The sequence below is a fragment of the Tribolium castaneum genome, chromosome 3, assembly GCF_031307605.1.
Source record: "Tribolium castaneum strain GA2 chromosome 3, icTriCast1.1, whole genome shotgun sequence".
In the NCBI taxonomy this organism is placed as follows: Eukaryota; Metazoa; Arthropoda; class Insecta; order Coleoptera; family Tenebrionidae; genus Tribolium; species Tribolium castaneum.
The window spans coordinates 20,523,589-20,550,110 of NC_087396.1; the positions used below are offsets into that span (position 1 = coordinate 20,523,589).

Here is a 26,522-nt window from a genome sequence, read left to right on the forward strand (position 1 = left end):
ACACATCATTTATTTTAAACGTGGCCTTAATAGTGGATTAGTAAATTTTAATCATAATAAGAACTGCCAACCTGACAATAACAGACTTTTTCAAGGTGGCCAACTAATTAACAAAATAATTTTTTGTGAACTAGTTTTTCAAACCAAATTAAAGTAGGCTTGAATTCGAGCTTCAATTATCTCTGACAAGTGACATTTAATTATTGTTAAAAATAGTTTTGAGAAAATGGAAGATACAAAGTCCCTCTTAATGATGGTTTTACACAAAATTTTCCAAAACCAACCCAAAACTATAGAAAACACTTTTCAACTGATTCACAGTTACAATAACGGAAAAACAGATAAGAAAAACTACGAGAAGGTAACCACTTTTTAATCGAAAAAAAATTATTCCCAATTTTTAGACTTTAAAATCAATCTGCGACTTGATGAATGACGAACTACCGTCCCCAATTCTAGTCTACATCTTGACTTTAGTGGACATGCCCCAAGACTTCGACTCCTCGTCCCCCATTATCGAAAAAATGAAAAAAACGCACGACTTTTTACCCGACATCAAGTAAAAAAAAACAATTAATAAACACGCATTTGAATGACGCTTTTAGCGTGCGGCCCCATTTACTTGAATACTTGAACAACATAAAACCCTCAACCAAAAACCGGGACAAACCCGAAACTCCCGAAAAAAGTCGCCCCAATCCTGAAACTGAAAAACCCCTAACCAGTAAAGCCCAGTCAAGTTTCATCAGACCGACGAAAGTTTTGAGACGTGGTCGAAAATTAGTCCCAAAAATCACGGGGAAGCCCAAAAGCCTCCTCGACATTTGTGCCACCTATGTGGTCCAGAACGAGCTGTCTCTGAAGGGGATGTACCGGAAAAAACAATCAAACGCCTGGCGCTTGATCAACGCCAACGTGTTTCTGGGCCCCAGACTCAAGCAGTGCTACAACGTCGTCAAGGATTTGAACAAGAAAATGCGCTGGTTGCGTGAAATCGAGTCCGATAATATCTCCACCGAAATTCTCATGGAAGAGTATAAGAATAGTGACGTTTTTTTGAGGGAGCACCACATTTATGAGGCCCTGCAGAACGATCCGTTTGAATTATCGGGGGAGTGCGAGGCTGCGATTGAATCTTTGCTTGATTAGAGTTAGTCCGAGTTTAAATTTCGTGCCGTTCGGTTAATGTTGGCAGCATTTTTCATCTTGTTATTGATTGTAGTTGTGATTGGTCGAATAAAAACGTATTTACCAATAGGAAAACACTTGGGGCATTCGAAAAGATGGCTGCGTTGCCGTCACCGACACAGGTACTATTCGGTGATTTTGCCTTGATTTTGCGAAAATTCGAGTTTGGAAAAAGCCACAGTGTGTGTTATCAGTGCCTGATAGTGCCGTTGCTTTTTTGTAATTCTGAGTGTGCTAGATTTTACGCGAAAACCATTTCCCTTATCACGTCTCGACTGTGACAGTGGGCGGTGTTAAAGCATAATATTTTTATCAATAATTCATAATTATCATAAAAACGATTAGGAATCAGAAGGAATTGCCCTTTCCTGTGAAAAAATACACGATGATTGTACAATTCAACTGTTGAATGTCACACATTTTGGCACACCCCGAGTTTTCGTCAAAATTTGACAAATGTCAGTTTGTAATCAAAACTGCGAAAAGATCAATTAAAACACATTAATTCGTACGTGTAACTGTTCTCGGACAGCTCGTAGAGCACCAAGGCATGAAACTATGAAATTCGGCGAATGTTTGGCTCGATTTTAATATTATGCACGTTCATGGTGTGTTTCAGGTGGCTGGAAACCACAGTGCCATATATGAGGCTTATTACAATGTGGTAAGTGCACATTCTGATTCCAATTAAACGGAAATTACAGCCAAAATTTTGGTGACTTACCATTTTTTTGTTTTTGGCCCCAGAATTTTGACTAATTTTTCGAAAGCATTATTAATAGATAAACACAAAAAGTGCTATTGAAACAGGCTGCATCTATTATTTATTCACAAATGTTTTCAGATAAGGGGTGGTTGTGATTTGTTTTTTCTTCAAGTTGGTCAAGCTGTTCCTGACCATTTCCTAGAACTAATTCTTGACCAAAATTTTATTAAATAAGTGTAAAAGACCAAGCAAAAGGGCTAAACATTTACATTAAAGCAAGAAATCGTTACCAAGTTTGTGCTTCATACAAAGATCAAGAGTGTATGAAGAGGCACATTTTGTTAGAGATAGTGTTTAATTGTGATAGCAATAAATATTCGCTTAATTTTTTTCTGTTTTAAAAAAGTATTGTTTGTATTATAGTCTTCAGTGTTAAACAACTTTGCTAAATTTGTTTGCAAAAAATAATTATGTTTTACAAGACCATTGTGCTTTTGGACTTAATTTTTACTACACAATGTTGTCTCTGACTGAAGATTTTTTTGCATATCCTTTAGTTTTTTCAGTTTATTTTTGTACAGCTTATTATTTAGCTCTTGCTATTTTTTTTCACAATTTACTGCATTTGAAACGTTTTCTAAAACAAAATTTTTAGTACCTACTATTAATTCCTTTCGTAGAACAAAACCGAAATAAAATGAGAGTTAAACTACGGTTTTTATCGGCAGATTCTGAGGATTTAAGGCACTTTCCAAATTAATCAGAGTGCAGAGATTATTCGAAAACGTGTAATTGTTTTAGAATTCTAATTTCCATTTGAAATAGAGTAACTTTATTCTTCTCCACTTTGGAACACACGTTTGAACAAACTCTTTTCATTATAGGCTTAATTCCTTTTGAGAGACATACGATTGTGTATAATACGTATTTTTTTTTTATCTGAAGCTACATGTTTCGGCCATTGATTTATGTGGCCATCTTCAGGCATAAGTCGCACTATTATAATAAAAAATAAAAAAATTGGTAGAGAAGGATCTTAGTTTGTACTTTTACTTATTACTTGTTATCTTAACATGTTATGATGTAAAGTCTGAAACAATAATATTGCGCTTATTGTTTGAAAAAAGATAACAAAATTTGCACCACAGTTCTTCCATGATACTTTGAAAAAAAAATACAAAAATTGTTTAAACTTACTCATGATTCTTGTTATAAACTGATATTTTCTAAATGAATTGCATTATTTTTATGCAAGCTGATATCAATGCCTACAATATATCAGATTTCTATGCAGATGGCTTATCTGAAAACGTCGTGAAATACGAACATTTCGAAAATAAATAAATTTGATTTTTTTTATTTTTTATTATTAAAATTTAATTTACTGAAGTGGCCACGGATGAGTTCGCAAATGGTGCCAGTGTTGCTGTTTAATTAACAACAGATTTTACGTAACAGGGCATCAAGGCCAAATCGATAATTCCTCTTGAATAAGTGTGAGTACAATTGGGTGTTTGTTCCAGGTGGACCCCAACGGGTTCGGTACGGTGGGTGGCATGGAGGCCGCGCGATTCCTCAAACGATCCGGGCTAAGCGACGTAATCCTGTCGAAAATTTGGGATTTGTCCGATCCCGGTGGACGCGGCTGTCTGGACAAGTCGGGCATGTTTGTAGCTTTAAAATTAGTCGCTCTTGTACAAAACGGTAGAGATTTATCCTTATCGAACGTAAATGTGGACGTGCCTCCGCCAAAAATGGGAGACATTCCTTTACCCAAACCTGTAAAACCTCCACCTCCTAGCAATTCTCCTTTAATTACCTCTTTACCTCCAACCGCAGTCGACTGGACCGTCAAGCCAGCGGAAAGAGAGAAATACGATAAATTATTCGACTCTTTACAACCAACTAACGGACTAATCCCCGGCAATAAAGTAATACCTTGTTTATTTGTACGGAAATTTTGTAATTGTGTTATTCAAGGTGAAGAACGTTTTATTAGAGTCAAAGTTACCGTTCGAGACTTTGGGCAAAATCTGGGATTTGGCGGATCAAGATAAGGACGGAATGTTGGACAGACACGAGTTCATTGCAGTAAGCAAATACCTTTTTATTTATTTATTTTTTTAAGCAGTAAATTTCCAGACAAATATTTATTTTTAAGCGATTTCATTGAACAACCCTAACTCGTTTTTAGATAACATTTTTAAAGTTAAAAAATATATTATTTTTGCCTTTTCCGCGCGTTTTGAAACATTTTTCAGACAGAAAGGCAATTATTATCTCACTTATCTCATAAAAATATGCAGAAGAGTTACATAAGATAATTAAAGACATGCATACGATATTTTTTCTAGGCCATGCATTTAGTGTACAAAGCGCTTGACAAGTTTGCAATACCGAATACTCTTCCTCCCGAGCTAATGCCGCCCGCAAAAACGAAAAACAACCCTCCACTGGTGGCCCCCCTGTTGTCCAAAGGCCTGGACGGCGTAAAACCCGACATTCCGCCGCCCCCAGCGGCCGCTGTAGCCGCCCCCAAACCGGTTCAGAGCGTCCAACCCACAATCCCCTGGGTGGTAACGCCCGATGAAAAGGCCAAATCGGACGCACTCTTCATCAAAAGCGACATCGACAAAGACGGATTCGTCTCCGGCCAAGAGATTAAAAACGTTTTCCTGCAGTCTGGCGTTCCTCAGGCCGTTTTAGCCCACATTTGGTAAAAACGAAACGAATCAAAAGTTGTGAACGTTTCTTTATTGAACTTTTCTAGGGCTCTATGTGATATTAAACAAAGTGGAAAGTTGAATAATGAGCAGTTTGCTTTAGCCATGTGGTTTGTGGCGAGGTGTTTGAAGGGGATTGAACCGCCAACTGCGCTCACCCCAGACATGGTGCCTCCCAGTTTTAGGACTAAGGCGGCCGATGGATTGGTGGTAAGTTTTATGTGGCTGTTCGGACGATTTTTCGACGGAAAAATGCTTTCGCAAAAACGTATAAAATGAGGGAAAAGATTAAAACGGCACCGATCAGCATGATGTGGTGGTTGAAGTTGAGCGAAATTTTTTTCTCGACGATGAGGCGCACGGTCCCCGCCAGGTCTTTGTGCTGCCAACAACTGAAAAAAATTGGACCAATCATAAAAATTAAGTCGAAATAAAATTGATTTTGGTCTTTTTCGGAAAATAAATATATCCATAATAAAATGTTATCAAACGGGTCAAATTATCACTTGTTTCTTAATTTCTTAATGTGTGATAAATTGCGATTTTGGGTGTTTTGTAACACATGGGCTTTTTATCATTTCATTGGTTGTGTGTTAATGTCAATGGTTTACAAAAAAAATTGTTTTAATACAGTTGTAGAAAAGCTAGTAAAATACCGAACAAGTCAATGATTTTAAAAATGATAATAAAAAATTTAAAAATACTGAAACATTTTTCTAATTGCCTGGTTTTTATTAAAATGGGAATCATAAAAATACTCGTAATAGCAGTTGTCGTAGGGAAAAATAATACTGTGTAATTGATTTTTGTGGTACAGTTATTCAAAAACAAATGGAAATTTTTACTCGAAAAAGTGAATAAATTTACGAACACATTAAAGCAATTATTGTTTTTTGTGATAATTAAACGCGGTAAGCGTTTCGTAAATATTTAGTTTTTACCATAAATTGAAAATTTAATGATGTGGTTTTGGGCAAAAAATTTCTAAACCAACGTTTACAACTTTTGTATACAAAAATTGATAAAATTCATTAGTTCAAGAAAGTTTTGTCATTTTTCGTCAATTATTTATTCCATGTTTATAATAATAACGTTTAAAATTACGAATTTGATTAACTTATGTATTAATTGTATTTACTTAAAATAGAGAAAATTTCTGGATTTTTGCGAAAACAAAAAATAAAAAAGTAAGCAAAAACGTGCCGTGAAATTATTTTTATCAATTATGACTTGACTTTAAATTTGCCTATCGTGATTCTAAGGTGTTGTTAATAATTTATTCTTAGCATCAACTTAGAAACGATAGACTTATTTAAAGTCAAGGATAAATTATGACTTACATGTGAGGTATTTATTTCCATAATGTACAATCTCCAGGTGTAATTTTCCTGGAAACGATTTAAACTCCAGGTCTCCAAAAGTTATAAAAAGCGTTTTTTTTGTAAAAATTATTTGGATTTGTACTGTTGGTATAGTTTATTTCGAATTAAACGAAAAACTAAATGAAATAAACATATTTGTTGATTAATCAGTGAACCCAAATCTCTAAAACCCACCTCAGATTATGGTTTTTCAAATTTTTATATTTTAAATTTTAGAAGATATTGCTTAATTTTTTTTTGTTGAACATAAATGCCTTTCAGCATGGTATCAATTAATAAAAAACAACTTCAATCGACTTAGAATGCCCTTATCTTAGCATAATTTTTATTATCAACACCCCTACAAGACTCTACTATTAATCATCCTCTAAAAACTATGGGTAATGATTTTTTACATTTATTTTAACAAAATTTCGATAAAATTATGTTACTGGTTTTTGGACTTTGATTTTGATACTTTTTTCATTCTTTGCAAATTAAATTCTGGACTTTACCCATCACTTTACCTGTAAATATTTGAGTCTGAAATTTTTGCATCTTTAATATGAATCTTGTCAGTGATACTGACATAAACCCGGCCCTTAGACTCGGCAACCAAAAGCTCGGGAACGAGTTTTTTCGTCCCGATTTGCCATTGAACCGGAACATCTGTGTTCAAATTTCTGCAAAAAAGTGCTAAACCACCCAATTTTCCCACTGGCGTGCCAATACCCCGGACATGCCACTACAATTTTCTTGCCTTTTTCACCAAACTGTAACAACCTTTCAACCGATGGTTGCAACGACGGTATTCCTTGCACCATCGAATAAATTCCAGCCGAGTTATTCGCACGTTCGATAACATTCCCGTCTTTATCGCGCACTTCGAAAACTTTATCTTCGGGACATTTAATCTGCAAAAAAAAATGTACACATTTTTAATTGAATTCAATTATTTGACCTTGCAAAACCCGGTCATGATTTCGTTTTTTCGGTCAGTAACGTGTCGCAATTTTTTTAGGGAATGTGGCAAGACGTGTGAAGTACACGGAATGCCAAATTTGAAAATTCGTAAAAACTCGTAATGTTCGTCGGTTATTGTAACCGTTTCGTCTTCGGTGGTATTGGTGTTGTTACTGGGGGTTATATATTTAGCCGCGTTTTTCTCGTATTTGACGATACAGTAGCCTAGCCGGTGCCTTCGCCCGATTTGGTCGCATTTGCTGCACGAGGTCCAGGGGGTCCATTCCGTGTCCACAATGAGGTTATAACCGGGGATGGCTTCCGGTTTTTGTGGGTATGGACCTGTGGGGGCTTCCAGCGAGTGGACCTAAACTATTTAAACTATGGACCTATTATTTTTGGCATACTTCTCGCAAATCCTCGTCTTGGGGCTCAATAACAGTGAGGAAATACGGAGCTGATTCAGCTTTACCAAGCCGGCAGATGTATTGACCGGTTTGTTCTTTGTGCAAGTTGTAAATGTCCAGTGACCTGTCTGTTGGTGATAGTAGGATGTTTTCGGTGTATTCCACCGGTTTCAGCTTGGCTGTTTCGCCCCCAGCCCAGAACCATTCAACTGAGTCAATTTTGGCGATTTCTAGCGGACTTAAACACAGTTTGCATTCAAGTCTAACCGAGCCGGACTCAACCACTTGCACTGCTTCAGGTGTGACGGAAAAATCGTGCCCCACATTCGAGTTTTGCTCCTCCAAACAGGCGTAATAATCGCCCCATTTGTCTTTATTCAACTGGCGGTATTTCTCGTTGGTTCCGGGATATTCGGTCAAATCAAAGCCCAAAAAGTGCCAAGTCTTGTCCTTCCCGAATTTTTTCTTGTACGCTTCTTTCGATTTCTGTTTGAGTTTTTTCAAAGCGTTGCTAAAGATCGCCTCACAGGGGCACAAACCCAAAATAATGAGAACGTACGGCAGTAGCATTGTCACCAATGTGCAAACTTTAGGTCGGTTTTTGTTTCAGGAGAACAACAACACAAGATACTCAAACCCGGAACTTGATATGATCAGTAAAGATATTGAAGAATTGGCGCGCGAAAAACTCGCTTTGGAAACGGACATTGCACAAAAGGAGGCCGATATTAAGATAAAAAGTGGCGAGATTAAGAGCTTGCAGGTTTGTGTCACCTAACGCTTGTTTGTCAAACATTTTGATGCGTTTTTTTCAGAGTGAACTCGATACGTTGGCGGCCACTTTGAAACAATTGGAAAATCAGAAAGGGGAAGCCCAGAAGAGATTAAACGATCTCAGGACGCAGGTAATGGCCGAGACAATCAGTGTGCTTTGCTGCTGTGCTTTGTGTGGCGTTTTATTGCTAGAATTAACGCTTGCACTTAACTTTTTGTGATGGAATTTACATAAAGCATGACTGACTTTATTTTCGATTAATCGTTTTTGTGAATCCTTCACGAAAATTTGCTGGTTGCCGCGTTAACTTGAGTTGTAGGGCATTTTACTTAGATTAGTGTGGCATGTTGCCTTTTTTTATTACTAGAGATCTGAGGTAGACAGGGAGATGGAAGAGGTCTGTAGAGAAATCGAGGAAGAGACCGTCAAGGTAAGTCCATTTTTCTCTTGAACTTTTACGTGAGTGTGCTGAGCTATGCAGTGGTGGCAGTTGATGTCGTGTTTTTCGAGTTTTCGACCGATTCGTGTTTTATTTTCACACCAAATACTTCAAGGCCGAGTTGTATAAATTAACTACCGTTAGAACGCCTTATTTTGACTGAAAACGAAGATTTAAGCTCAAGTTAAATTGAAAAGTTCATGAAAAAAGGTGGAAATCGGGCTATTTTTACCGAAAACGACTATTTTGAGCCCCGGTTTAGTTGAAAATACGTCATTTTGAACTGTTCTCTGCTTAAAAATGCAAAAAATTATTTATAAAAACTGAAATCGCCTTTTTTTTGTTGAAAAAATTTAAACTTTGAAAGAACAACAATTAAAATTGTTTCGGATGATTCCTTGCTAAAGAATTAAAAAAAATACGTGTATAAAGATTGAAATCGCCCTATTCTGGCTGAAAATGAAGATTTTCGGACTATTTCTTTCTTTAAAACAAAAAAAAATTACGTAGAAAGGTTGAAATTGGGTTATTTTTACCGAAAATGATTATTTAAGCTCTAATTTAGTTGAAAACATTTGATTTTGGATTATTCTGTGCTTAGAAAAATTGAAATCGCCTTATTCATGCTGAAAACGGAGGTTTAAAAGATTTAAGTTGAAAACACTTTTTATTCTAAATGATTCCTTATTTAAAAACGAAAATATTAAAATCGATTTATTTTGGCAAAAGGATGATTTAAGGTTTAGTTGAAAACACTACAGAAATTTCTTGTTTCTTGTGATTTCGGGGAAGATTTATTTTCTTTTATGTTATTGTTGCTAAGTTTTTGAATTTGTAGAAAGAAGGTTTATATAATAAAGAGTTGAGTTGATCTTGTTTTTAGCTTTCGATTGTATTAGTTCGATTTTTTTGGGGTTGTGTAATTCTCACTTTTACTTTATGCTGTCTAAGTCAACTGTACTTTTATACAACTCGGCCTAACGTAACTAACTAAAAAAATCCTGTATTAAGATATTAAACGTGTGAAGATAAAGCTTCTTGATTACGTGGTGTATGTAATAGTTTAAAACTAAAACTAGGTGGACAAGCTGAGGGCTCAAGCAGCGGAGCAGGCGGAACAGGTGGCGGCACAAGAAGCCGAATTGAATTCAAAGAAAGAACAATTGGAAGGCTTGCGACAGGAAGAACAAAGACTGGAACAACAAAAAAGAGAAAGCGACAGTAAATTACAAAGTCTGACATCGAATTTACAAGAAACCCAACTTAGTATCAGTCAGGTAGAATTGTCAGTTGGTTTTAAACTTTCGTGCTACTTGTGTTTTCTTCAGGCGAAAGCGCTAATAACGCAGTTACAAGAACAGACGAGACAAATGAACGACGCGATAGAAGCGTGCGATAGCGCTATTCAATCGGGAGATGCAAACTCCGTACCTGATACCGCTTTAAGCATCCAACCAGATTTTCGCGATCCCGAATATACCAAAGTTGGACTTGTTAACGGCAATAGCAATAAACAGAACGGGTTTGGGGACGGGAAAGACGATCCGTTCAGTAGCAAGCAAAACGGGACGAGTTTCTCGGCCGGCTTCGGGGATGATCTCTTCAATAACGGTGGGTTAATGCGTGGTTTATTTGTGCGTTTAAATTGATTTTTTCCAGATACTTTCAAAAATTCCAATGCCTTCGAACAAAGTGATCCATTCAATTCTGCCTTCTCAAAGTCAAATGTACGCTTGTTTTTTGTTTGATTTTTTTTGATTGGTGTGTTGTAGGATGGCTTCGCATCGGACCCGTTCGGTGCGAGTTCGTTCAACACCGGAGCGGCGGCGAAAGCCGATCCTTTCGACGCGTTCGGGGATTCCCAGAAAACGGCGGATTCCACAGTTGAGGTATTTACAGTCGATTTTTGAATCTATAAATCACGTATTAATTTTAGCCCGATAAGGATCCATTCGGTTGCGATCCGTTCGCCGTTCTGCACGCCCCGACCAGAGATGGGGCGCCACCTCCTCGACCTACAAGTCCTAGTCCAGCTTTACCTCCAAAGAAGAGCAAACAGCCGCCTCCAAGACCGGCACCACCACGACCTTCACAGCCTCCCGGTGTTAAAAGGACATCACAGCCGGATCTGTTTGGAAACGACGCGTTCGGTACAAGCGGCGGTTTTGCCGATTTTTCGGATTTCGATTCTAAGGTAAAAAGTCGAAAAAAAAAAACAATGTGAATTATCACTGTTTGAAAATTTCAAGTGTTTGCACTATAGTCACGTCACGGGTCCCTTCACTTCCTCTCCCCTGAATCCCTTGCACAGCCCGGTATGGTAGTTTAAGTGTATGTTTTTTTTTAATTAGTCCAGTCAACGAACAAGTGTAGAAACAGAATTTTTGATTGTGTTTCAAAATTCGAGTTCAGAGGCCCATTTAATGGCCAAAAGTTTGTAAAAAATTGTTTAAGTGTGTTTTATTTATATTTTGTTCGAAAACGAAAATAAAAAATATTTAAAAGAAAAATGCAAAATGTTAAATGAAAAATATTCATTAATAAACAATTATTTTTTTTCCAAACAAAATGTTATTCTTGGATGAACTGCAATCGTTTTTGGGCTCTAATTTTTCTAATTAAAAAGGCACCAACTCGGTCAAGATTTATTTATAAATGGCCCTATAATATGCTAAATTTTTTCAGCAGTGGACAAGGGTATAAATCACCGAATTTATTAAATAATAGTGGATGGCATAAAACAAGACAACTTTTTTGTTTAAAAAAAATTAAAACACGCACTGTTATTGGTTATTAAATAAGCGATATACACAAGATAATGTTATTAAAACTATAAGTATTTATTTACTGCGTTACTGCCAGAACAAGATAATTCCACTTGATTTTAATCCAGGTAAGTTGTTTTAACGATGATTATGATTAAAAAATTAAATACTGCCAAATTAAGGTAATACATGGAACGAAGATAAATAAACATGGGTATATGTTATGTAAAATTTACATTTTTTCGAATGACCTATTTTCCATTGATAACAAAACAAACAACACATGCTGTTTATTTGCTGATAAAAATTTTCTTTTCTTAATTGATCTGTTTATTGATTTAGTAATGTTTCTTCGAGCTCAAAGAAAGTCCAAAAATAGGGTTAGAAATATTTACGAAGTTCGCTGTTCAATTTATTTTTGTTAAATTTAAATAGTTCTTATGGGTCTTATATCACTAATTCAGATTTTTTTCCATACCTAAATGCTCGCCTGAATGTGGTTATTTGCTTAGTCAAAAAAGTTTATTTGCTGAAATTAAATATATGAATTAATTTTGCCGTAAAAAATTTGGAAAAATTTCTCTATGACATCGTATACTCATTGAACTCAAGTTTATTTACTGAAAGGAAGAGTCAATTAAACTTTTACTTGTTATTTTTGTTTTCATTTTTATTAGATTTTTCAGTATTGTATTTTTGTTATTTTCTAATAGTGTTGTTTCTCCTCTTCAAATAAGTGCAAAAAAATATTAGAAATACGCACTACGTGGTATCGACTTCGACGAATTTATGAAAGTAGTTTAAGTTGAAGAAAATTTGTGAAAATGTGTTTATTTGTTGTTTTTTTAGGACTATTGCTGAAATCAAGTGTAAATTAATTTCCATTAGTTTTGGGATGCAAAAAATTCCCGCTCACAACTTATAGATTAAACCAAAAGTAACGCTCATAATTTTATCATATTATTTTATCAGTTATTGATTGATTTTATTTTTGTAAATGTGTTAGCGACATTGTTACAAAACTTTAAGCAATTTTTTGTATTGAAAACGAAACTTTAATTTACTGTTTGTATAATTAGCACTTCTGTATTTTTCTTATAAATAAAAAACGTTAAAAATGAAGTAAATCAAATAAAAATGTTATTGATTTTTATAACTCCATTTTTTTGAGAAATAATGCCGTCACTAAATGCATTCGAATTGTTTCGTTTGTTGATATAGTCTATGTGTACAAACATTAAAAAAACGTCATCATTAGCTTAACTATAGATAATAAATTTTGTTAAATATTGCACCAAATTAAATTTAAAATTAAACATAGTTTTTTAAGGTGACGTAGGAATATTTATGGCAAATTTAAAGCCAAGATAATCCTATTTGAATATCATTTAAAGATAAAATAAAAATATACGTAGAACATTACGTATTAAAGCCAAGTTGACAGACGTAATAAGATATTTAAGTATTTCTAACATTTGATTAGGCCTAATAAAAATTACTTTATTTTGTATTTAAATAATAATTGATATAGGCCTACAGAATAAACCATCAGTCAGAGATGAAATTATAAAAAAAAGAAATTACCTGAAATAATTATTCTGGAGTGAGCAATTTTTATGAAATTTGCTTCTTATTTGACCCACCCTATAAAAATTCTGTTTGCAGCCGTTGTTGGGCGTTTCTTGCCTGGCCTAATGAGTAGTTTAGAACAGTACTAACAGCTTGAGTTTTGATTTAGTTCCCGATTTCGGCCCACTTGCATGACGCCTCCGCCGTGTGTTTAGCAATTGCAGGTGCCGATCCGGATACTAACACTCTAACCGGGCTTTTACAGCCTTAGTAACCTTCACATCTCCTCTTCAGTTTCCCACAAAGCCGACCACCGCACAGCCGAAGGGTTTGGATTTCACGGACGACCCATTCCGAGACTACCGATACGAGGACCCATTTAACATCAAATTCGATGACGAGCCCTCCGACGTTAAGGGGAGTCTAGGGAGCGAAATCGACGCCTTCGGCGCCCCCAAGTCCGAAAAGTTCGACCCTTTCGGCTTGGACGGGCGGCAGTCGGTTCCGCTCCCGGGGGCGCCCGCGGGGGCGGACCCCTTCAGCGGCCGCGCCTCGGCCCCCCTTTCAGTGAGCGAGGATTTGCAGTTGGCGTGGGCCGCCCGCGAGAGTCTCAAGCTCGAAGAGGACCGGAAAAAAAGACAGTTGCAAGAACAGGCCGATCTAGAGTTAGCCATCAGTTTAAGTAAAGCTGAAAATAAAAAATTGTAGCTCATGTCAATAATAATAATACGAGCTTGACTGTGGTACGCATTTCTTTTCGCTTATCAAAATATGGACATATCAGTTGGATAATTTCAGTATGCCTGTGCCTACTTCACAATACTCTTTCAAGGACTATAACGAATGGCAATATGTGTTTTCAATAATCCTTACAGTATTCAGCAAGACTTAAGAGTTTGGTTTCCTTTATTTTTTTATTTGTCGTTCAAATTTTGGTCAGATTTTATGACAGTTTTCTATCACTTGTAACAGCCCAACACTTTATTAATAAATTCTCCGTCTCAAAAATTAATATAATCACACAGAAATCAGAGTTTGCAATTTTTTATACATGTGTTTTTTACAGAATTTTTCTACATTTTCGTAATATTAACTGTGATTTAATTGTAAATATTAAGGGTTGGTTTATATAACCAATCAAACGTCAGATTGGCTGATCACGTGACTAAATTAAACCAATTAGATTCTCAAATCCTTTCGCTAATCATGAATTAACTTTTAAATTAAATTTTTATTATTTTTTTTAATGGCAATTACGGTAATTTTTTTGGTAAAAGATTATGCTCTAAAATAACTTCTAATTTAATTATATTATTTTTAAACTTGTGTATCCATTGATGTTTTTCTTTTTCGAAAAAAAATTCTTAAAAAATGACTCTGTATAAGGAGTTATAGAAAAGTTCCGAAAAACTTCACATGCATAGAAAAAATATGTATTCAATAAAAAATACACTGAACTCTGTGTGATTATTATTATTTTTTGATATACATTGTATCCCTGGAAGCAATTACCATATACAGGTGAGTTTAAAATAACGCATAAAATTGATCTTACTTTGTTGGCGGTCATTTTTTAAAAACAATTTCGAGCAAGTTGCAAAGAGCAAACATTTTTTTTTCGTTTTTCTGGTAAATACAAAAATAATAATAAAATAAAAAAGTAATCTCGTAAAAATGTAAAATAAAATAATCAAATTATCAATACAAATAATTCTAACTTTATTACTTCTTGACTGTTACGCTAATTGATAAGAAATTGAAGAATGTGACCGAACAAAAAATGTGTGTAATTTGTGATTATCGGTAAATTTTTTGTTTAATTTCTACGAGAAAAGGTGTTGGGCTGTCGAGTGGTCCAAAGCTGGAAATGCCCGAATTTGAACAATTGCCGTTTCTGATTTTAGTCATGTAAATATGTTATTGTTTAAATACAATATAATTGTTAACATTTTGTTTCGTTTTATTTTGCTTTTTCCTCTCGCCTGGAGTTAACCAGCATAAACATGCTTCAGCTTAATGAGTTATCTCAAACAAGGTTACATCTTCCACTTGTCTGTAAATAATTGTTACTAAATATTGTAATTAGTGTATTAAAATGTTGACCTATTCTGAATATGGCTTTCTGATGTAAACTGACAATAGTCTTCATTGTAATAGACTTAATTTGTTTTCTGAATGGAGTTAGGAAGACTGTAACTCGGATTATCATGTGGGTGCCTGAGGGTTTTATTGCCTGAACGACAACCGGCGATTTTTTGCCCTGTTACCTATTAGTAGAGCGTAGGGGAAAACCCGGTTGATATCATCATCGACCACAAGTATAATATCGTCTAGTTAGGAGTGATTAGCAACGACTAGTGCTTTGTATTGCCCTCATTTGTGATTTTTCACGTTAAACGTTGAGGATGTTTTCACTTGTACAGTGTTATTACTTTGACATTTTATTGTTAATTCTGTAGATTTATTAAACGCACTTGTATAAACATTGCACGTGGTGTGGATTCTCATATAATGTCCGGTTATAGCAGACTCTTATTTTCAACAATCGACCACAACGTTGCTGGAATGTCCGTAGGTGTTACTACATTAAATATATTTGTTGAGTGTTAGCTTCATTTAGGTGTAATTTTTAAGAAACCATTAAATCATTATGTAAGTAAAGGCACTATTTGTCATGTACACTTGATCTCTTTATTTATCACCCGTTAATTTTTTTTAATAAAAAACTACTCAAACCGTCACTACAAAGGAATTATAGCTACGGTCTGTTTATACAAAACAAACTAAACATTTTTTATTTAACATTACAGATTTAACGAATTTTGTGGAGACCTATACTTGCTGCTCTAATTTATAAAGTATTGTCTGTTTCTAACCTTTAGCAAAAACTTTCAGGTTGAATTCTTCGGCTTTTTTTTGTTTGTTTTAATTTTTTGGGGTTTGTTTAAACTTCTCAGAACTAAATATCCGCTCCATTTTGGGAATGTCGAAGTTATATTGAATTTTGTATTTTATTCAGTTCTGTTGAAAATGGAAATACAGTAATGTTTTTGTTATAATTCGCGAATGCGAATCAAATAATAAAGTTAAAATGAGTAAATAAAAAAATATCAGAAACTCGTACATGTAATGAGAACTGCTACATACACTTAGTCAATAAAAATAATTTCTAACTGAAAAAATCGGAACAATCAGTCAAACTTACTAGTTTCTTTGGTTTTACTCGTTTTTAGTCAGAAATTATTTCTAAATCGGAAGCAATAAAACGTAAAAATTTGATTATGAGAATGAGTTCTGTTTTTTTTATTCTTCCAAGTTTTGATTTTTTGGGTTCTAATTAACCTACCTTGGAATTTTTAGTTTTTTTGCATTTTTTTTCAAATTTTGCTTTTTTTATGCATTTTTGAGACTGTTGCGTAATAATAAAGTAATAAATAAAGTGTTCACATTTTCTTGTCGATTTTCCAGGATATAATTTTTTCCAAAATTTGGATATCAGATCTATGAATATATTTAGGGTTTCAAGATTTTAAATTAGGTTTTTTTTGAGTTTATAGATTTTTGAGTAAGCAGTTTTTTTGATTAAATTAAAGAGTGTGTTTTCACTTTTCAGGCTGTAAATTATTTTCTCTGATGATTTATTTAATTTTTTTTAGCTCACAAACTTTCAAACTCGTATACATTTCGATTTACAGGATATTAACTACCATAATAATAATTGTTATTAGAATTACTATTACAATAATAATGATATAATATTATGATTATATATTATCGTTAATAATAATTATTAATTATTATCAGAATGTTCCAAATAATTTTGTAATTTGTTATTAACTTAGTGGTAAAGACAGGATATTATGAGTAAAAATGAGCTTCTCCCTAAAAAAATTTAAAGAAAAAAAATATGAAAACAGTTGGTTTTTTGACTTTTTCTTGCACCCTTCAAATTTCCAAAAACAAATTAAAATTAAATGATTCTTCCAAAGATATTGTCATTTGTAAAATATACGATAGTTTTTTATGGCAGCAGGTGTGAAAAAAGTGATTTTCAAAAAAAATAATTATTTCTATTAAAGTCATATTTCAATAAAATATGTAAAGATGTTAAAAAAGTGTGAAGTTTCATTCATTTCCATTATTGTTTAGGGCCCGCTGTCTATTGTAATTCTGCAAAGTAATTACAGAAATAAGCAAAACTGAAACAATTAACTCCTTACATTTTCCGCCACTTTGAACAAATTCGCCACAGTTTCCTTTCCATTCTGATGGACAAAATTATAAAAACACCCGATTGAATTCTGCAAAAGTACAAACGGGTGATCAAACTCCGCCACTCTCCCAGCCTCCAGAACCAAAATCTTATCCGAGTCCATAACAGTATGCAACCGATGGGCTATAGTCAAAATAGTGCAATCCCTAAACTTTTCCCTTATAACTTTCTGGATCAAATCATCCGTCTTCAAGTCAATACTGGCCGTCGCCTCATCCAGAACAACAATTTTATTCGAATGAAGCAGCGCTCGGACTAGACAAAACAGCTGCTTTTGCCCAACACTGAAATTCGAACCGCCTTCTGAAAGCAAAGTCTCCAAACCCTTGCCCAGATTCGAGACCAATTCCTTCAACTCCACTTCTTCGAGTGCTTTCCAAATCTCAGAATCGTTGAATTGGTTAGCGGGGTCTAGGTTTTTCCGCAAGGTTTGCGCGAAGAAAATCGGTTCTTGGGGGACAATGGATATTTGCGAACGCAGCGCTTGGAGCGTGATTTTTTGGGTGTTTACGCCGTCAAGCACGACTTGGCCTTCGAAGGGGAACAGGCGATAAAGCGCCGAAATTATCGACGATTTCCCAGCGCCTGTCCGCCCGATTATCCCGATTTTTTCGCCCGCTTTCACTTCGAAAGTCACTTCTTTTAACACAAACGGGTCGGTGGGCGAATAACGCATTGAAACCGACTCAAAGCTGATGTTTCCCTGACTTGGAGGCGGCTGTGTCTCGTCTGCGGAATCACTCTCTGGGGGGATCTTCATGTAGGTTAAAATTCGCCCAACTGAGGCCATGTCGTGGTCGAGCTCGCTCCAGTTTTTCATGAAAAAGGACGACATGCCCTTGATGATGGTCGACTGCATTATGGCTAGGCCAATGTGGCTGAGGGGATAGTCTACAAATTTTTTTTATTTTGGAAATTTTGGAAATTTGATACCTTTGAAGAGGAAAAAACTGAATGTTATAAAAGCCATGTAAAGGTTGCATGTTATGTCAATCCAGAATCGCAGAGTTGCGTGCAAAACGTGATGCATGTAGAAGACAGAAGTGTGGAGATTTTGGTGTTTGTGGAATTCTTTGATTAGCATTTCTTCGGCATGGAAGGCGCGGATTGTTGTCAGGCCTTGCAAGGAGTTGGTCAAGTGGCAGAAGACCATATTGCGGGCTAAAAAGTTTCATTTTCACTCATTACAAGCAAAAAGTTATATTAAAATGATGAAAAATTTTTACGTGATTAATTTATTGACAAAAAATTAAGTTCAGTAAAAAATTTAATTACTTGATCGTTTTCCAAATGAGCTAAGTTAAAAAAAATATAGTTAGTGCTTGATGTTTTCTTTCTTAAAATATTTTTAGCGGAAGGTCCTTCAACACAGCTCTTCTCCTGTAGCTTAATTATATTATTTAATATTTTGTGGACTTTGTTTATTTATGTAAGTAACTAATTACTGCAAGGAGACAACGAAAAATTCGATTCATCGATTTTCAAAAAACTCGTTATAATGTATACAGGGTGAGTCAATAGTGGGTTATGTCTTAAGATGCAACCAGAAATACTAATTGCACTTCCCACTTGGATAGTTTGTCGGATTTTTAAAAACATTAATTGAATCAACATAGTTTTTTTATTTTTTAAATAATAACAGTTCATAATGAAAGTTTAGCAAAATGTCAAAACAAACTTGACAATACTCAGAATAATGTAATCGTGGATTAATTTTGAATTTTTTTAAGTATTACTGATGTGGTCAGCTGGAATCAGTATTATTCTAGTATTACTGGTTGCATATTAAAAAAAAACAGAAATAACCCACTATTGACTAACCCTGTATTAAGAGATAATAAACAGAGGGATGTGTTAAACCATATTTTTTATTAATTTTTAGAACCGATTTTTTTTATTTAAATTTTTTTTCAGAAAACACGATTTGAATTTTTTTGGATATGTCAGTAATAAAAAAGGCATTAAATGGGCACAAACATTCTTGCTTGCCATTAAAAAAAAAATAAAATTAGTACGTTAAACTTTTTGGGACACTCCTCAGGACATTCTGTATAATCATTTAATCAAACATATTTTCCTCAAATTAGCCCTAGAATATAAATAATGTTTACAAAATATTGCAAGGCCAACTTAAAAATAACGGAGTTTTTTTTCGTTCAAATTTTTGTAGTAAATATAAGCTACAGAAAAAATCAATCAATAAATATAATAATAAATCGTAAAAATATTTCTAATAAGTATGTTAATATATTGTAAAATGGAAATCTACAGGAGTGACTTAAAAATACTCAATTACACCAGAGACAAATTATAAAATGAAAACACAGGTTTTACTTCCAAATTTAATAAAAAAAAGTAAAGACTTATCCAAGAACCTAAACTAAAATTAAAAATCTATGAAGCCGAATTAAACAAATTTCAAAGTCTAAAATCTAAATAGACTTAAAGACTAGAGAACACTTACTGGATGTCCGAAAATTGAAAAAAAATAGAATATATCCTAGAAATCTACGAATAAGTTTTATTTTTCATTTAAATTTAACTTAGAAGTTTCAGAAAAATTAAAGCTACTTGATGTTATTTTAAAATTTGGTGGATGCGCCGGGTTAACTAACATGTGGAATTATGTGCCCAGAATTTAAAATTAAAATTTTCCAATTCAGATTTACAACCCGTTTTTCATTAGAAATTTCTACATTTGCCATTTGTGGTCAAAATACAGGTTTCCAACATCTCGAAATTTTTACTTGTATTTGTAGTTTGAATTTTTCAGACTACCTATTCTTTTAAATTTTTTGTTAAACAATTAGAAAACTTTGTCTCTTATTAACGTAATTTTATTAAAGACACAACAAAAAAACAATAATAGTTTCGTTTGATGCTCGCAAGTCTGCTAGCATTAATTTACAAATAAAATAAAAAACTTGAAATACTTTAAATTCTAAAAACTCAGAACCAAAAAACTTCAGAATACAAGATCAAATTTTTTCATTTCCACATTTATATGGTCACTGTTATTAATTTTTTAGTTTTGGTTTACAAAAACAAGTTTCAGATATATTTCGTACTTTTAAAAGTAATTCCAGTTATAAATTTTATCTCTTCTTAATTTTAATTAATTTCTTAATAAAAAAAAACGAACATTATTGAACTTTCGTCATTAACAAAACAGAATAAATTACAAAATTCAATGGAACTTCGACGTCATTTCTAAGTGTGCGGAAATTCAGTTAATTATTACTCTAACGGAGAAATAAATTAATAAATTTTGACACAACCTTTATTTTTTGTCCAATCAAACAAGTGTTGCAAAATGGAATAAACTTTTTTAAAGACTCTAAAGCAGTCTAAATAATTTCCATCATGTGTTTATGGTAATTCATAAATAATTTGGTTGTCTCCATTGATTAATTTTATTTATCAAAAAAAAAAGAAAACACGTTACATTTTTAATAATCCTCTAACTTTTTCTTTAAATGAATTATATAAGGCACAGTCCAAGTCGCTCTAAAACATTTATCCGATAATTCTGGTCTTTTCATTGTTATAATAATTATCATAAAATCACCCTGAGACACTTTCTTATGCTTTCGACTACGAAATTCTGGATTACCCAAAAATAATATTCAAATAAAACTAAAACGAAAAAAAACTAGTGGTTGAAAGTGTGGCAAATTTAACAATATTTTTTGCGAAAAAATCGTTGATATTTCAGTAGATTTACAATTTTTTCATACTTACTGACTCCCTCCAGTTTATTTATATGTCTGGCAATCGGTATAAACGCCACCCCATAAAAATAAAACAAAATGACCAGCACAACCATCGGTACCAAAAACCACAGATTAAGCACAGCAATCAGTACCAAAACCCCAAGCGCCGTAAACGACGTATGCACCACCTCCATCATCACAAACGGAACATTCTCATCCACCAGCCCCATATCCCGCGAGAACGAGTTCATAATCTCACCCGTGTTGTGACTGCTGAAAAAACTCATCCTCGCACGCACGATTCTCGCAAACATTTTCTCGTGCAAAACTTTCGACGCCTTCGCCCCGAGCCTCACAAACACCCACGACCGCGCCAAGGTAAAAACCGTCAGCAAAACCATCAACAGGGTGTAAAAGTAGAAATAGACATTTCCGGTGAAGAACCTGATCCCGGTTTCCCGCCTCTGGCTAACGCACAGGACGATCACGTAGTCGGCGCCACAGCCCACAAGCTGCACTGTCACGCTCAGAATTAGCACCAAGAGCGCAAACAGCCACTTTCTGTCGTCGGAAAGGTAGGCCTTGTAGGCTTTGGCCATGTGGGTGTAAGTTTGCACACTTGGGATTCCTTCATCACTGATAGTTTTATTTATTTGTTGATTATCGTTGGTTTTTTTCAAGTGCACGTTTCCCAAGTCTTGGGATTTTCCCTGTGCTATGATTTTCCCATCCTCTAGAATAAAATTGCGGTCGACTTGGCTCAAGTGCTGGACTTGGTGTGTCACCAAGACCACGCACTTTCCCTTCAGGAAGGTTTTAATACAGTCGTGGAAAATTCGTTTCCCGACTGACGCGTCCACAGCTGATAAGGGATCGTCCAGGAGGTAGATATCGGCGTTTTTGTACACAGCTCGGGCCAAATTGATCCGAGCCTTTTGGCCCCCACTTAACATCATGCCACGATCTCCAACAAGACTCAAATCACCGTTTGGGAGCAAATCTAGGTCCCTTTCCAGGGCACAAACTTGGATAACTTTCTGGTAGCGTTCTGTGTCTAAATTTTGGCCGAACAAAATGTTTTGTTGCACATTTCCGGCGAAAATCCAGGCCTCTTGCGAGGCATAAGAGACGGTTCCCCAGTGGTGGACCGAGCCGAGATTTCCCCAAGGATTGCCTGGAAAAGCGTCGATTTCCCGCTTCCTGCAGGGCCCAGGAAGGCGACCAGCTCTCGCCCGATTATAAACGAGACATTCTCGAGGGTGTTTCGGGGTGATAGAGGGTCCCATTTTAGGGTCAAGTTGTTGGCGTAAATTCCAATCTCGCTTTTGAAGTCGCTGTTTTTTTGGATCGATTTGTTGGCGATTGATTTGATGGAGAGTCTGGGGATGTGTTCGAATTTTCGGTTTTTGTTAGTTTTCCTGTCACGCAGGAGGAATTCTTGGATTCGCTTTGTGGTGATTGTAAGTTCGGTGAAGTCGACGATTGCCACAGGTGCGACTCCAATTATTGATAGTTTTAGGAATTCGTAGAATGTTATTATGACGAAAATTGTTTGGATTGTTATGGTGAAGCCGCAAGTTATTGCGATTAGAATGTATACGAAAATTAACAGGCGGTGGACCAGGGCTTTGAACGAAATCATTAAAATGCGGTAGTGGCAAATTTTTGTTACTGCGGCCAGTTCGGACCTGGAAAAATCAACACAAAGTAGAAACAATTAAAAAAACTGGTCCATTTATTTTTTAAGTGATTCCACTTTTAACAAATACAAAAATTATTACAGCTTTGCGTTTGAACTTATTTTTTTAGTACCTAATTTTTTAAAATAACTGTTCGACAAAAAAAAATAAAAACTAAGTAAAAATCGTGTAATAATTTGGCCCAAATTTACCAAAGGTAAGTAATAAATGTTACGTTTATGCTTAAAAAGACAAAAAAAATTTTCGCAAAAAAAACTTAAAATAATTTTAGATGATGCGGGGATTTATTATTAATTTTGTGTATTTGTTTACTGAAGTCGTAATAAAGCTGAAAAGTGGCAAAAACAAAGTTATTGAATTTTCGGCTTATTTTTGTCAAAATATTTGAACATAAGTTACAAGCTTAAAAATTGTCTTGAAACCAGAAAAAGGCAAAAATAATGTCATTTTTTGGAAAAATTTTGTAGTTTCTCAATTGAATTTTAGTTCAAAAATGAGCTTACACCCTTGAAAAAGGTCAAAATAACACTTTGTCTAAATTATTTAGTGATTTTTAATCAACTGAACTTAAAAAAACTGAAAAACTCGCGTGCTGAAACGCTTTAAAAAGATAAAAATGTTACATACTTTTGTCTAAAAATTTCGTGGTCCAGTTTTGGCGAAATTTCACAAAAAGATTGAGTTTTTACTACAAGAAATGTGCATAAAACACAGGAAAAATATCAAAAGTATACTCCCTTTCTTAAATATTTTAATGATTTTTTTAGTTTATTTTAGGGAAAATGATGCAAAAGAATTAATTTCCAGCTGAAAAACGTGCTGAAATGTTCTATAAAGCAAAATTATGTTATTTTTGAGCTAATAATTTATAAATGTTTTAGTCCGAGTTCAAAAAGGCACTGAAACGCTCAAATCAGTGAAAACTAACACTTGTTTCGACAATTTTTCTCTTTTTTTTGACAAATTTCTTATAATTATGTAATAATAAGACCTAAAAATGACACCATTCTCTCGTTAATTTAGTAATGAAATTCTCCAAAACGCCATAAATATTGTTATCTTGTTATAATTTTAAGAAAAGGTAAAAAGTTAACATCAATTTGGGTCTAATTTCGACTGATTTTTGTAATTTTTTTTTTCAAATAAATTGCACTTTTTTACTTAATTCACTGGTTTCCCGAACCGATTTAAGCAAAATCTTGCAAATAAATTAAGTTTTTGACTGAAAAATGCGTAAAAATATACTGGAAACAATCTAAAAATGATAAATCTTTTAATGATTTTTCAGTTAATTTTAGAAAAAAATAATTGTTACACTTTTAGCTGAAAAGACAAAAAAAAAAGTTACTTTTGATACAATTTACAAATGTTTTGGTTCAATTTAACAAAAGTAACACCTTTTTCGAAAATTTTTCGGTTTCTTTTCGACAAAATTTCGTGTCGAAAAGCACAAATTTAACATCAATTTAATTTAAATCAATTTAAATTTAATTTAAAAATTTAACACCAATTTGGGCATATTTTCGATTGTTTTTGCCAATTTTTTTTCAAAGAAATGGCGTTTTTGCTTGAAAAACGTTACTAAACATTAAAAAAAGCAAAAGCTACGCCATCTCGACCAAATTTTGTTTGAAAAACATGCTAAGATGCCCGAAGAAAGCCAAAAATAATGTTGTTTTTTTGAGTCGGTCTAGTGAAATATTTCTCAAAAAATGATCAACAAAATATGCTCCATTCTCCATTTCCTCCAAAAGTGATTTTTTTATTTTAAAAATTATATTGGAAACATTCAAATAAAATTTTATAGAACTAATAAGAATAAAATAAAGAACTGAAAACATGATAATCTTCTCTTGTTTTGAAACTTTATCTGCTTCTTGCACATGAGTTTTTATTAATTTATTGCATTTCTGGCTGAAAAATCTGATAGAACAGCCAAAAAGTATTTTTTGGGCCGGTTTATTTTGCAAAAAAAAGAAAGTCCGTTCTAAAAAAGATGCAAACAGCACGAGTTTTGATCATATAACCAATTTTTTGATTATTTATGATGGATTTTTTCATTGAAAAATTTTTTGCTATAATTATAAAATGCATCTCCATTTATTTTCAACGAATTTTTTAGCTTCTCGCCACGTTTTTAAAATATAGACCAGACAACCTGAAGACTTCTTGAAAACTTGTTATACATTAATTTGTTTGACTTTTTTACTTCATTTCAGAAAAATTTAAACATTTTTTTTAATTCCAAACACCTACTTTCTAATCTCCTGAACAAACTTCGTGAATGGGTTCTCCCAGACATACATTTTAATAACTTGAATACCATTAACAATCCCATTAGTGAGTCGGATTCTGAAATCTGAATACTTTGCAATATCTTTCCTGAAAGCTGAAATTTTTGAACCTGTAAAAACTACCAAAAAAAATCATAAATCCGTACAGGACATTCCTTTAGACACATACGTATGAAAAAAGCGCTAATAAATAATATCACGATCCCAGTCATTCCGACATAATTATGATACATCAGAAAAATAATCGTCACTGTTGCTATTTCACACGGCGTGATACAGAACATATAAGGCAAATAAACGAATCCAAAATCAAATCGTTTCACATCATTTGACAACAAATTCAAAGTCTGTCCCACCGAATTATTGCTTTCAAGCTTCAGTGCTTTCCTGTAAATCAGGGCACTGCAAGCTAGGCGAACTTTCATCCCTAAAACCGCCTCCCCTAAGAGTAACCAATTCACAGTGGTCACGTAAATAACAGCCAACAGTACGAAAGCAAAACAGAACAAATAAGCTTCAGTATCACTTATTGCCAGTTCCTTTGAGTAATAATCCAGTATTTTTTTCAATAAAAAAGGGTGACCCACCCTAAAATTAATTCACTCTAGACACACACAATAAAGGATTAAATGTGAAACTTACAACAAAATTAGATCACCTACAAAGTGTATCAGACCAAACATCGCAAACTCCCCGAAAAAAGTTTTAAGCAAAGCTCGTTTTATCGAAGGGTTTTTGCAAAAGTAGATTTCGCTTTGCCAAGCTTTCTGGAGCTTGTTTTCCAGCGATTCGGCATCGCATTCGTGGACAGGGCCACAAAAATCGGCATCTTGCAGATTCTTCTTCAGGCTTTTCCAGAAAATGGGCAAAGACCAGCTAAATCAACAGTCATCTATTTTTTTTTACAACTACTTTAACCCACCAGAAGAAGATATGTGATAATATGTTGGCTGAGTCTTTGAGATGTTTCTCGGGTTTTTTAGCTTCGTCCTTATCGTTTTTCCTCAACATATTGTAAATAATAATAAGTGTTTTTAAGGCAGCACTGTAAGTGACAAACTTACTAATTTCTGTTATTGTTCAAAATATATCAGCTTATCGGAGTAGTAATTTATCACGGGACTGGAACATTGTTTTTATCGACACAATTTATTATTCATTATTGGTCATTAAAAAGGAGTAGCACAATTAAAAATGACGTCATGACTCAAAAAATTGTAGTTGGCAATTTTATTTTGTCCGTCACTTTTGTTCGTGTAAACTAAGCTTTTCTTAGCTCGGATTATCGAGGTTCCACTGTATTTTCGAAAATTTTTCTGTAATTTTTTTTTCAGTAAGTAAATAAGTTTCATAAAAATCGTTTGCTTTCAAGCATTTTTCTATAAAAATAGTGTTATTTGAGTAAAACAACACTAAGCTTCTTTTTAGTAGCTCGGATTATCGAGGTTTCACTGTACTTTCAAAATTTTCTCTGTAATTTTTTTTCAAAAATCGTTTGCTTTCAAGCATTTTTTCTATAAAAATAGTGTCATTTAAGTAAAACAAAAATAAACTTTTCTTTTCTTAGCTCGGATTATGGAGGTTTCACTGTACTTTCGAAAATTACTCTGTAATTTTTTTCAAAAATCGTTTACTTTCAAGCATTT

The 26,522-nt window shown here is 34.0% G+C and overlaps 3 protein-coding genes and 1 pseudogene across 8 annotated transcripts; 2 read left to right on the forward strand and 2 right to left on the reverse strand.

The window, feature by feature from the left end:
- The first annotated feature begins 161 nt into the window (after window positions 1–161).
- LOC103314840 (uncharacterized) lies at window positions 162–1,265 on the forward strand. Its single transcript, XM_008201905.3, has 3 exons — window positions 162–361; window positions 405–559; window positions 606–1,265. Exons 1-3 carry the CDS (start codon window positions 227–229, stop codon window positions 1,147–1,149), a joined length of 834 nt encoding a protein of 277 aa, XP_008200127.2. The 5' UTR covers window positions 162–226; the 3' UTR covers window positions 1,150–1,265.
- Eps-15 (Epidermal growth factor receptor pathway substrate clone 15) lies at window positions 1,200–14,847 on the forward strand. 6 transcript variants are annotated; one of them, XM_064355723.1, is made up of 17 exons: window positions 1,200–1,310; window positions 1,808–1,852; window positions 3,418–3,825; window positions 3,875–3,985; window positions 4,249–4,610; window positions 4,665–4,827; window positions 7,959–8,111; window positions 8,164–8,253; window positions 8,491–8,553; window positions 9,642–9,839; window positions 9,891–10,173; window positions 10,222–10,289; window positions 10,335–10,451; window positions 10,499–10,756; window positions 10,812–10,877; window positions 13,191–13,639; window positions 13,695–14,847. In XM_064355723.1, the coding sequence occupies exons 1-16, from the start codon at window positions 1,284–1,286 to the stop codon at window positions 13,602–13,604; spliced, it is 2,826 nt and encodes a 941-aa protein (XP_064211793.1). In that variant the 5' UTR covers window positions 1,200–1,283; the 3' UTR covers window positions 13,605–13,639; window positions 13,695–14,847. The 6 variants fall into 6 exon arrangements, with proteins under 6 accessions (XP_064211793.1, XP_064211795.1, XP_064211794.1 ...); XM_064355725.1 differs by having other exon boundaries at window positions 10,335–10,445; window positions 13,191–14,847; XM_064355724.1 differs by having other exon boundaries at window positions 7,962–8,111; window positions 13,191–14,847.
- Window positions 4,827–7,962, reverse strand: LOC103314839 (uncharacterized). The gene is made up of 5 exons (XM_064355727.1): window positions 7,349–7,962; window positions 6,940–7,308; window positions 6,711–6,892; window positions 6,506–6,661; window positions 4,827–5,009 (listed from the first exon to the last, which is right to left on the reverse strand). Exons 1-5 carry the CDS (start codon window positions 7,916–7,918, stop codon window positions 4,835–4,837), a joined length of 1,452 nt encoding a protein of 483 aa, XP_064211797.1. The 5' UTR covers window positions 7,919–7,962; the 3' UTR covers window positions 4,827–4,834.
- Window positions 14,848–16,944: 2,097 nt separating the features above from the next.
- LOC655902 (probable multidrug resistance-associated protein lethal(2)03659) lies at window positions 16,945–25,895 on the reverse strand (annotated as a pseudogene).
- Between the last annotated feature and the right edge of the window lie 627 nt (window positions 25,896–26,522).

Coding starts and splice junctions, on each gene's coding strand:
- Eps-15 (XM_064355723.1), top strand. CDS start 1,284: ATGGCTGCGTTGCCGTCACCGACACAG. Junction 3,986..4,248: donor ACAGACACGAGTTCATTGCA/GTAAGCAAATAC, acceptor TATTTTTTCTAG/GCCATGCATTTAGTGTACAA. Junction 10,174..10,221: donor GGATGATCTCTTCAATAACG/GTGGGTTAATGC, acceptor GATTTTTTCCAG/ATACTTTCAAAAATTCCAAT.
- LOC103314839 (XM_064355727.1), bottom strand. CDS start 7,918: ATGCTACTGCCGTACGTTCTCATTATTTTGGGTTTGTGCCCCTGTGAG. Junction 6,662..6,710: donor ATTGTAGTGGCATGTCCGGG/GTATTGGCACGC, acceptor ACTTTTTTGCAG/AAATTTGAACACAGATGTTC. Junction 5,010..6,505: donor TCAGACTCAAATATTTACAG/GTAAAGTGATGG, acceptor AATTTTTTTCAG/TTGTTGGCAGCACAAAGACC.
- LOC103314840 (XM_008201905.3), top strand. CDS start 227: ATGGAAGATACAAAGTCCCTCTTAATGATGGTTTTACACAAAATTTTC. Junction 362..404: donor ATAAGAAAAACTACGAGAAG/GTAACCACTTTT, acceptor CCCAATTTTTAG/ACTTTAAAATCAATCTGCGA. Junction 560..605: donor GACTTTTTACCCGACATCAA/GTAAAAAAAAAC, acceptor TGACGCTTTTAG/CGTGCGGCCCCATTTACTTG.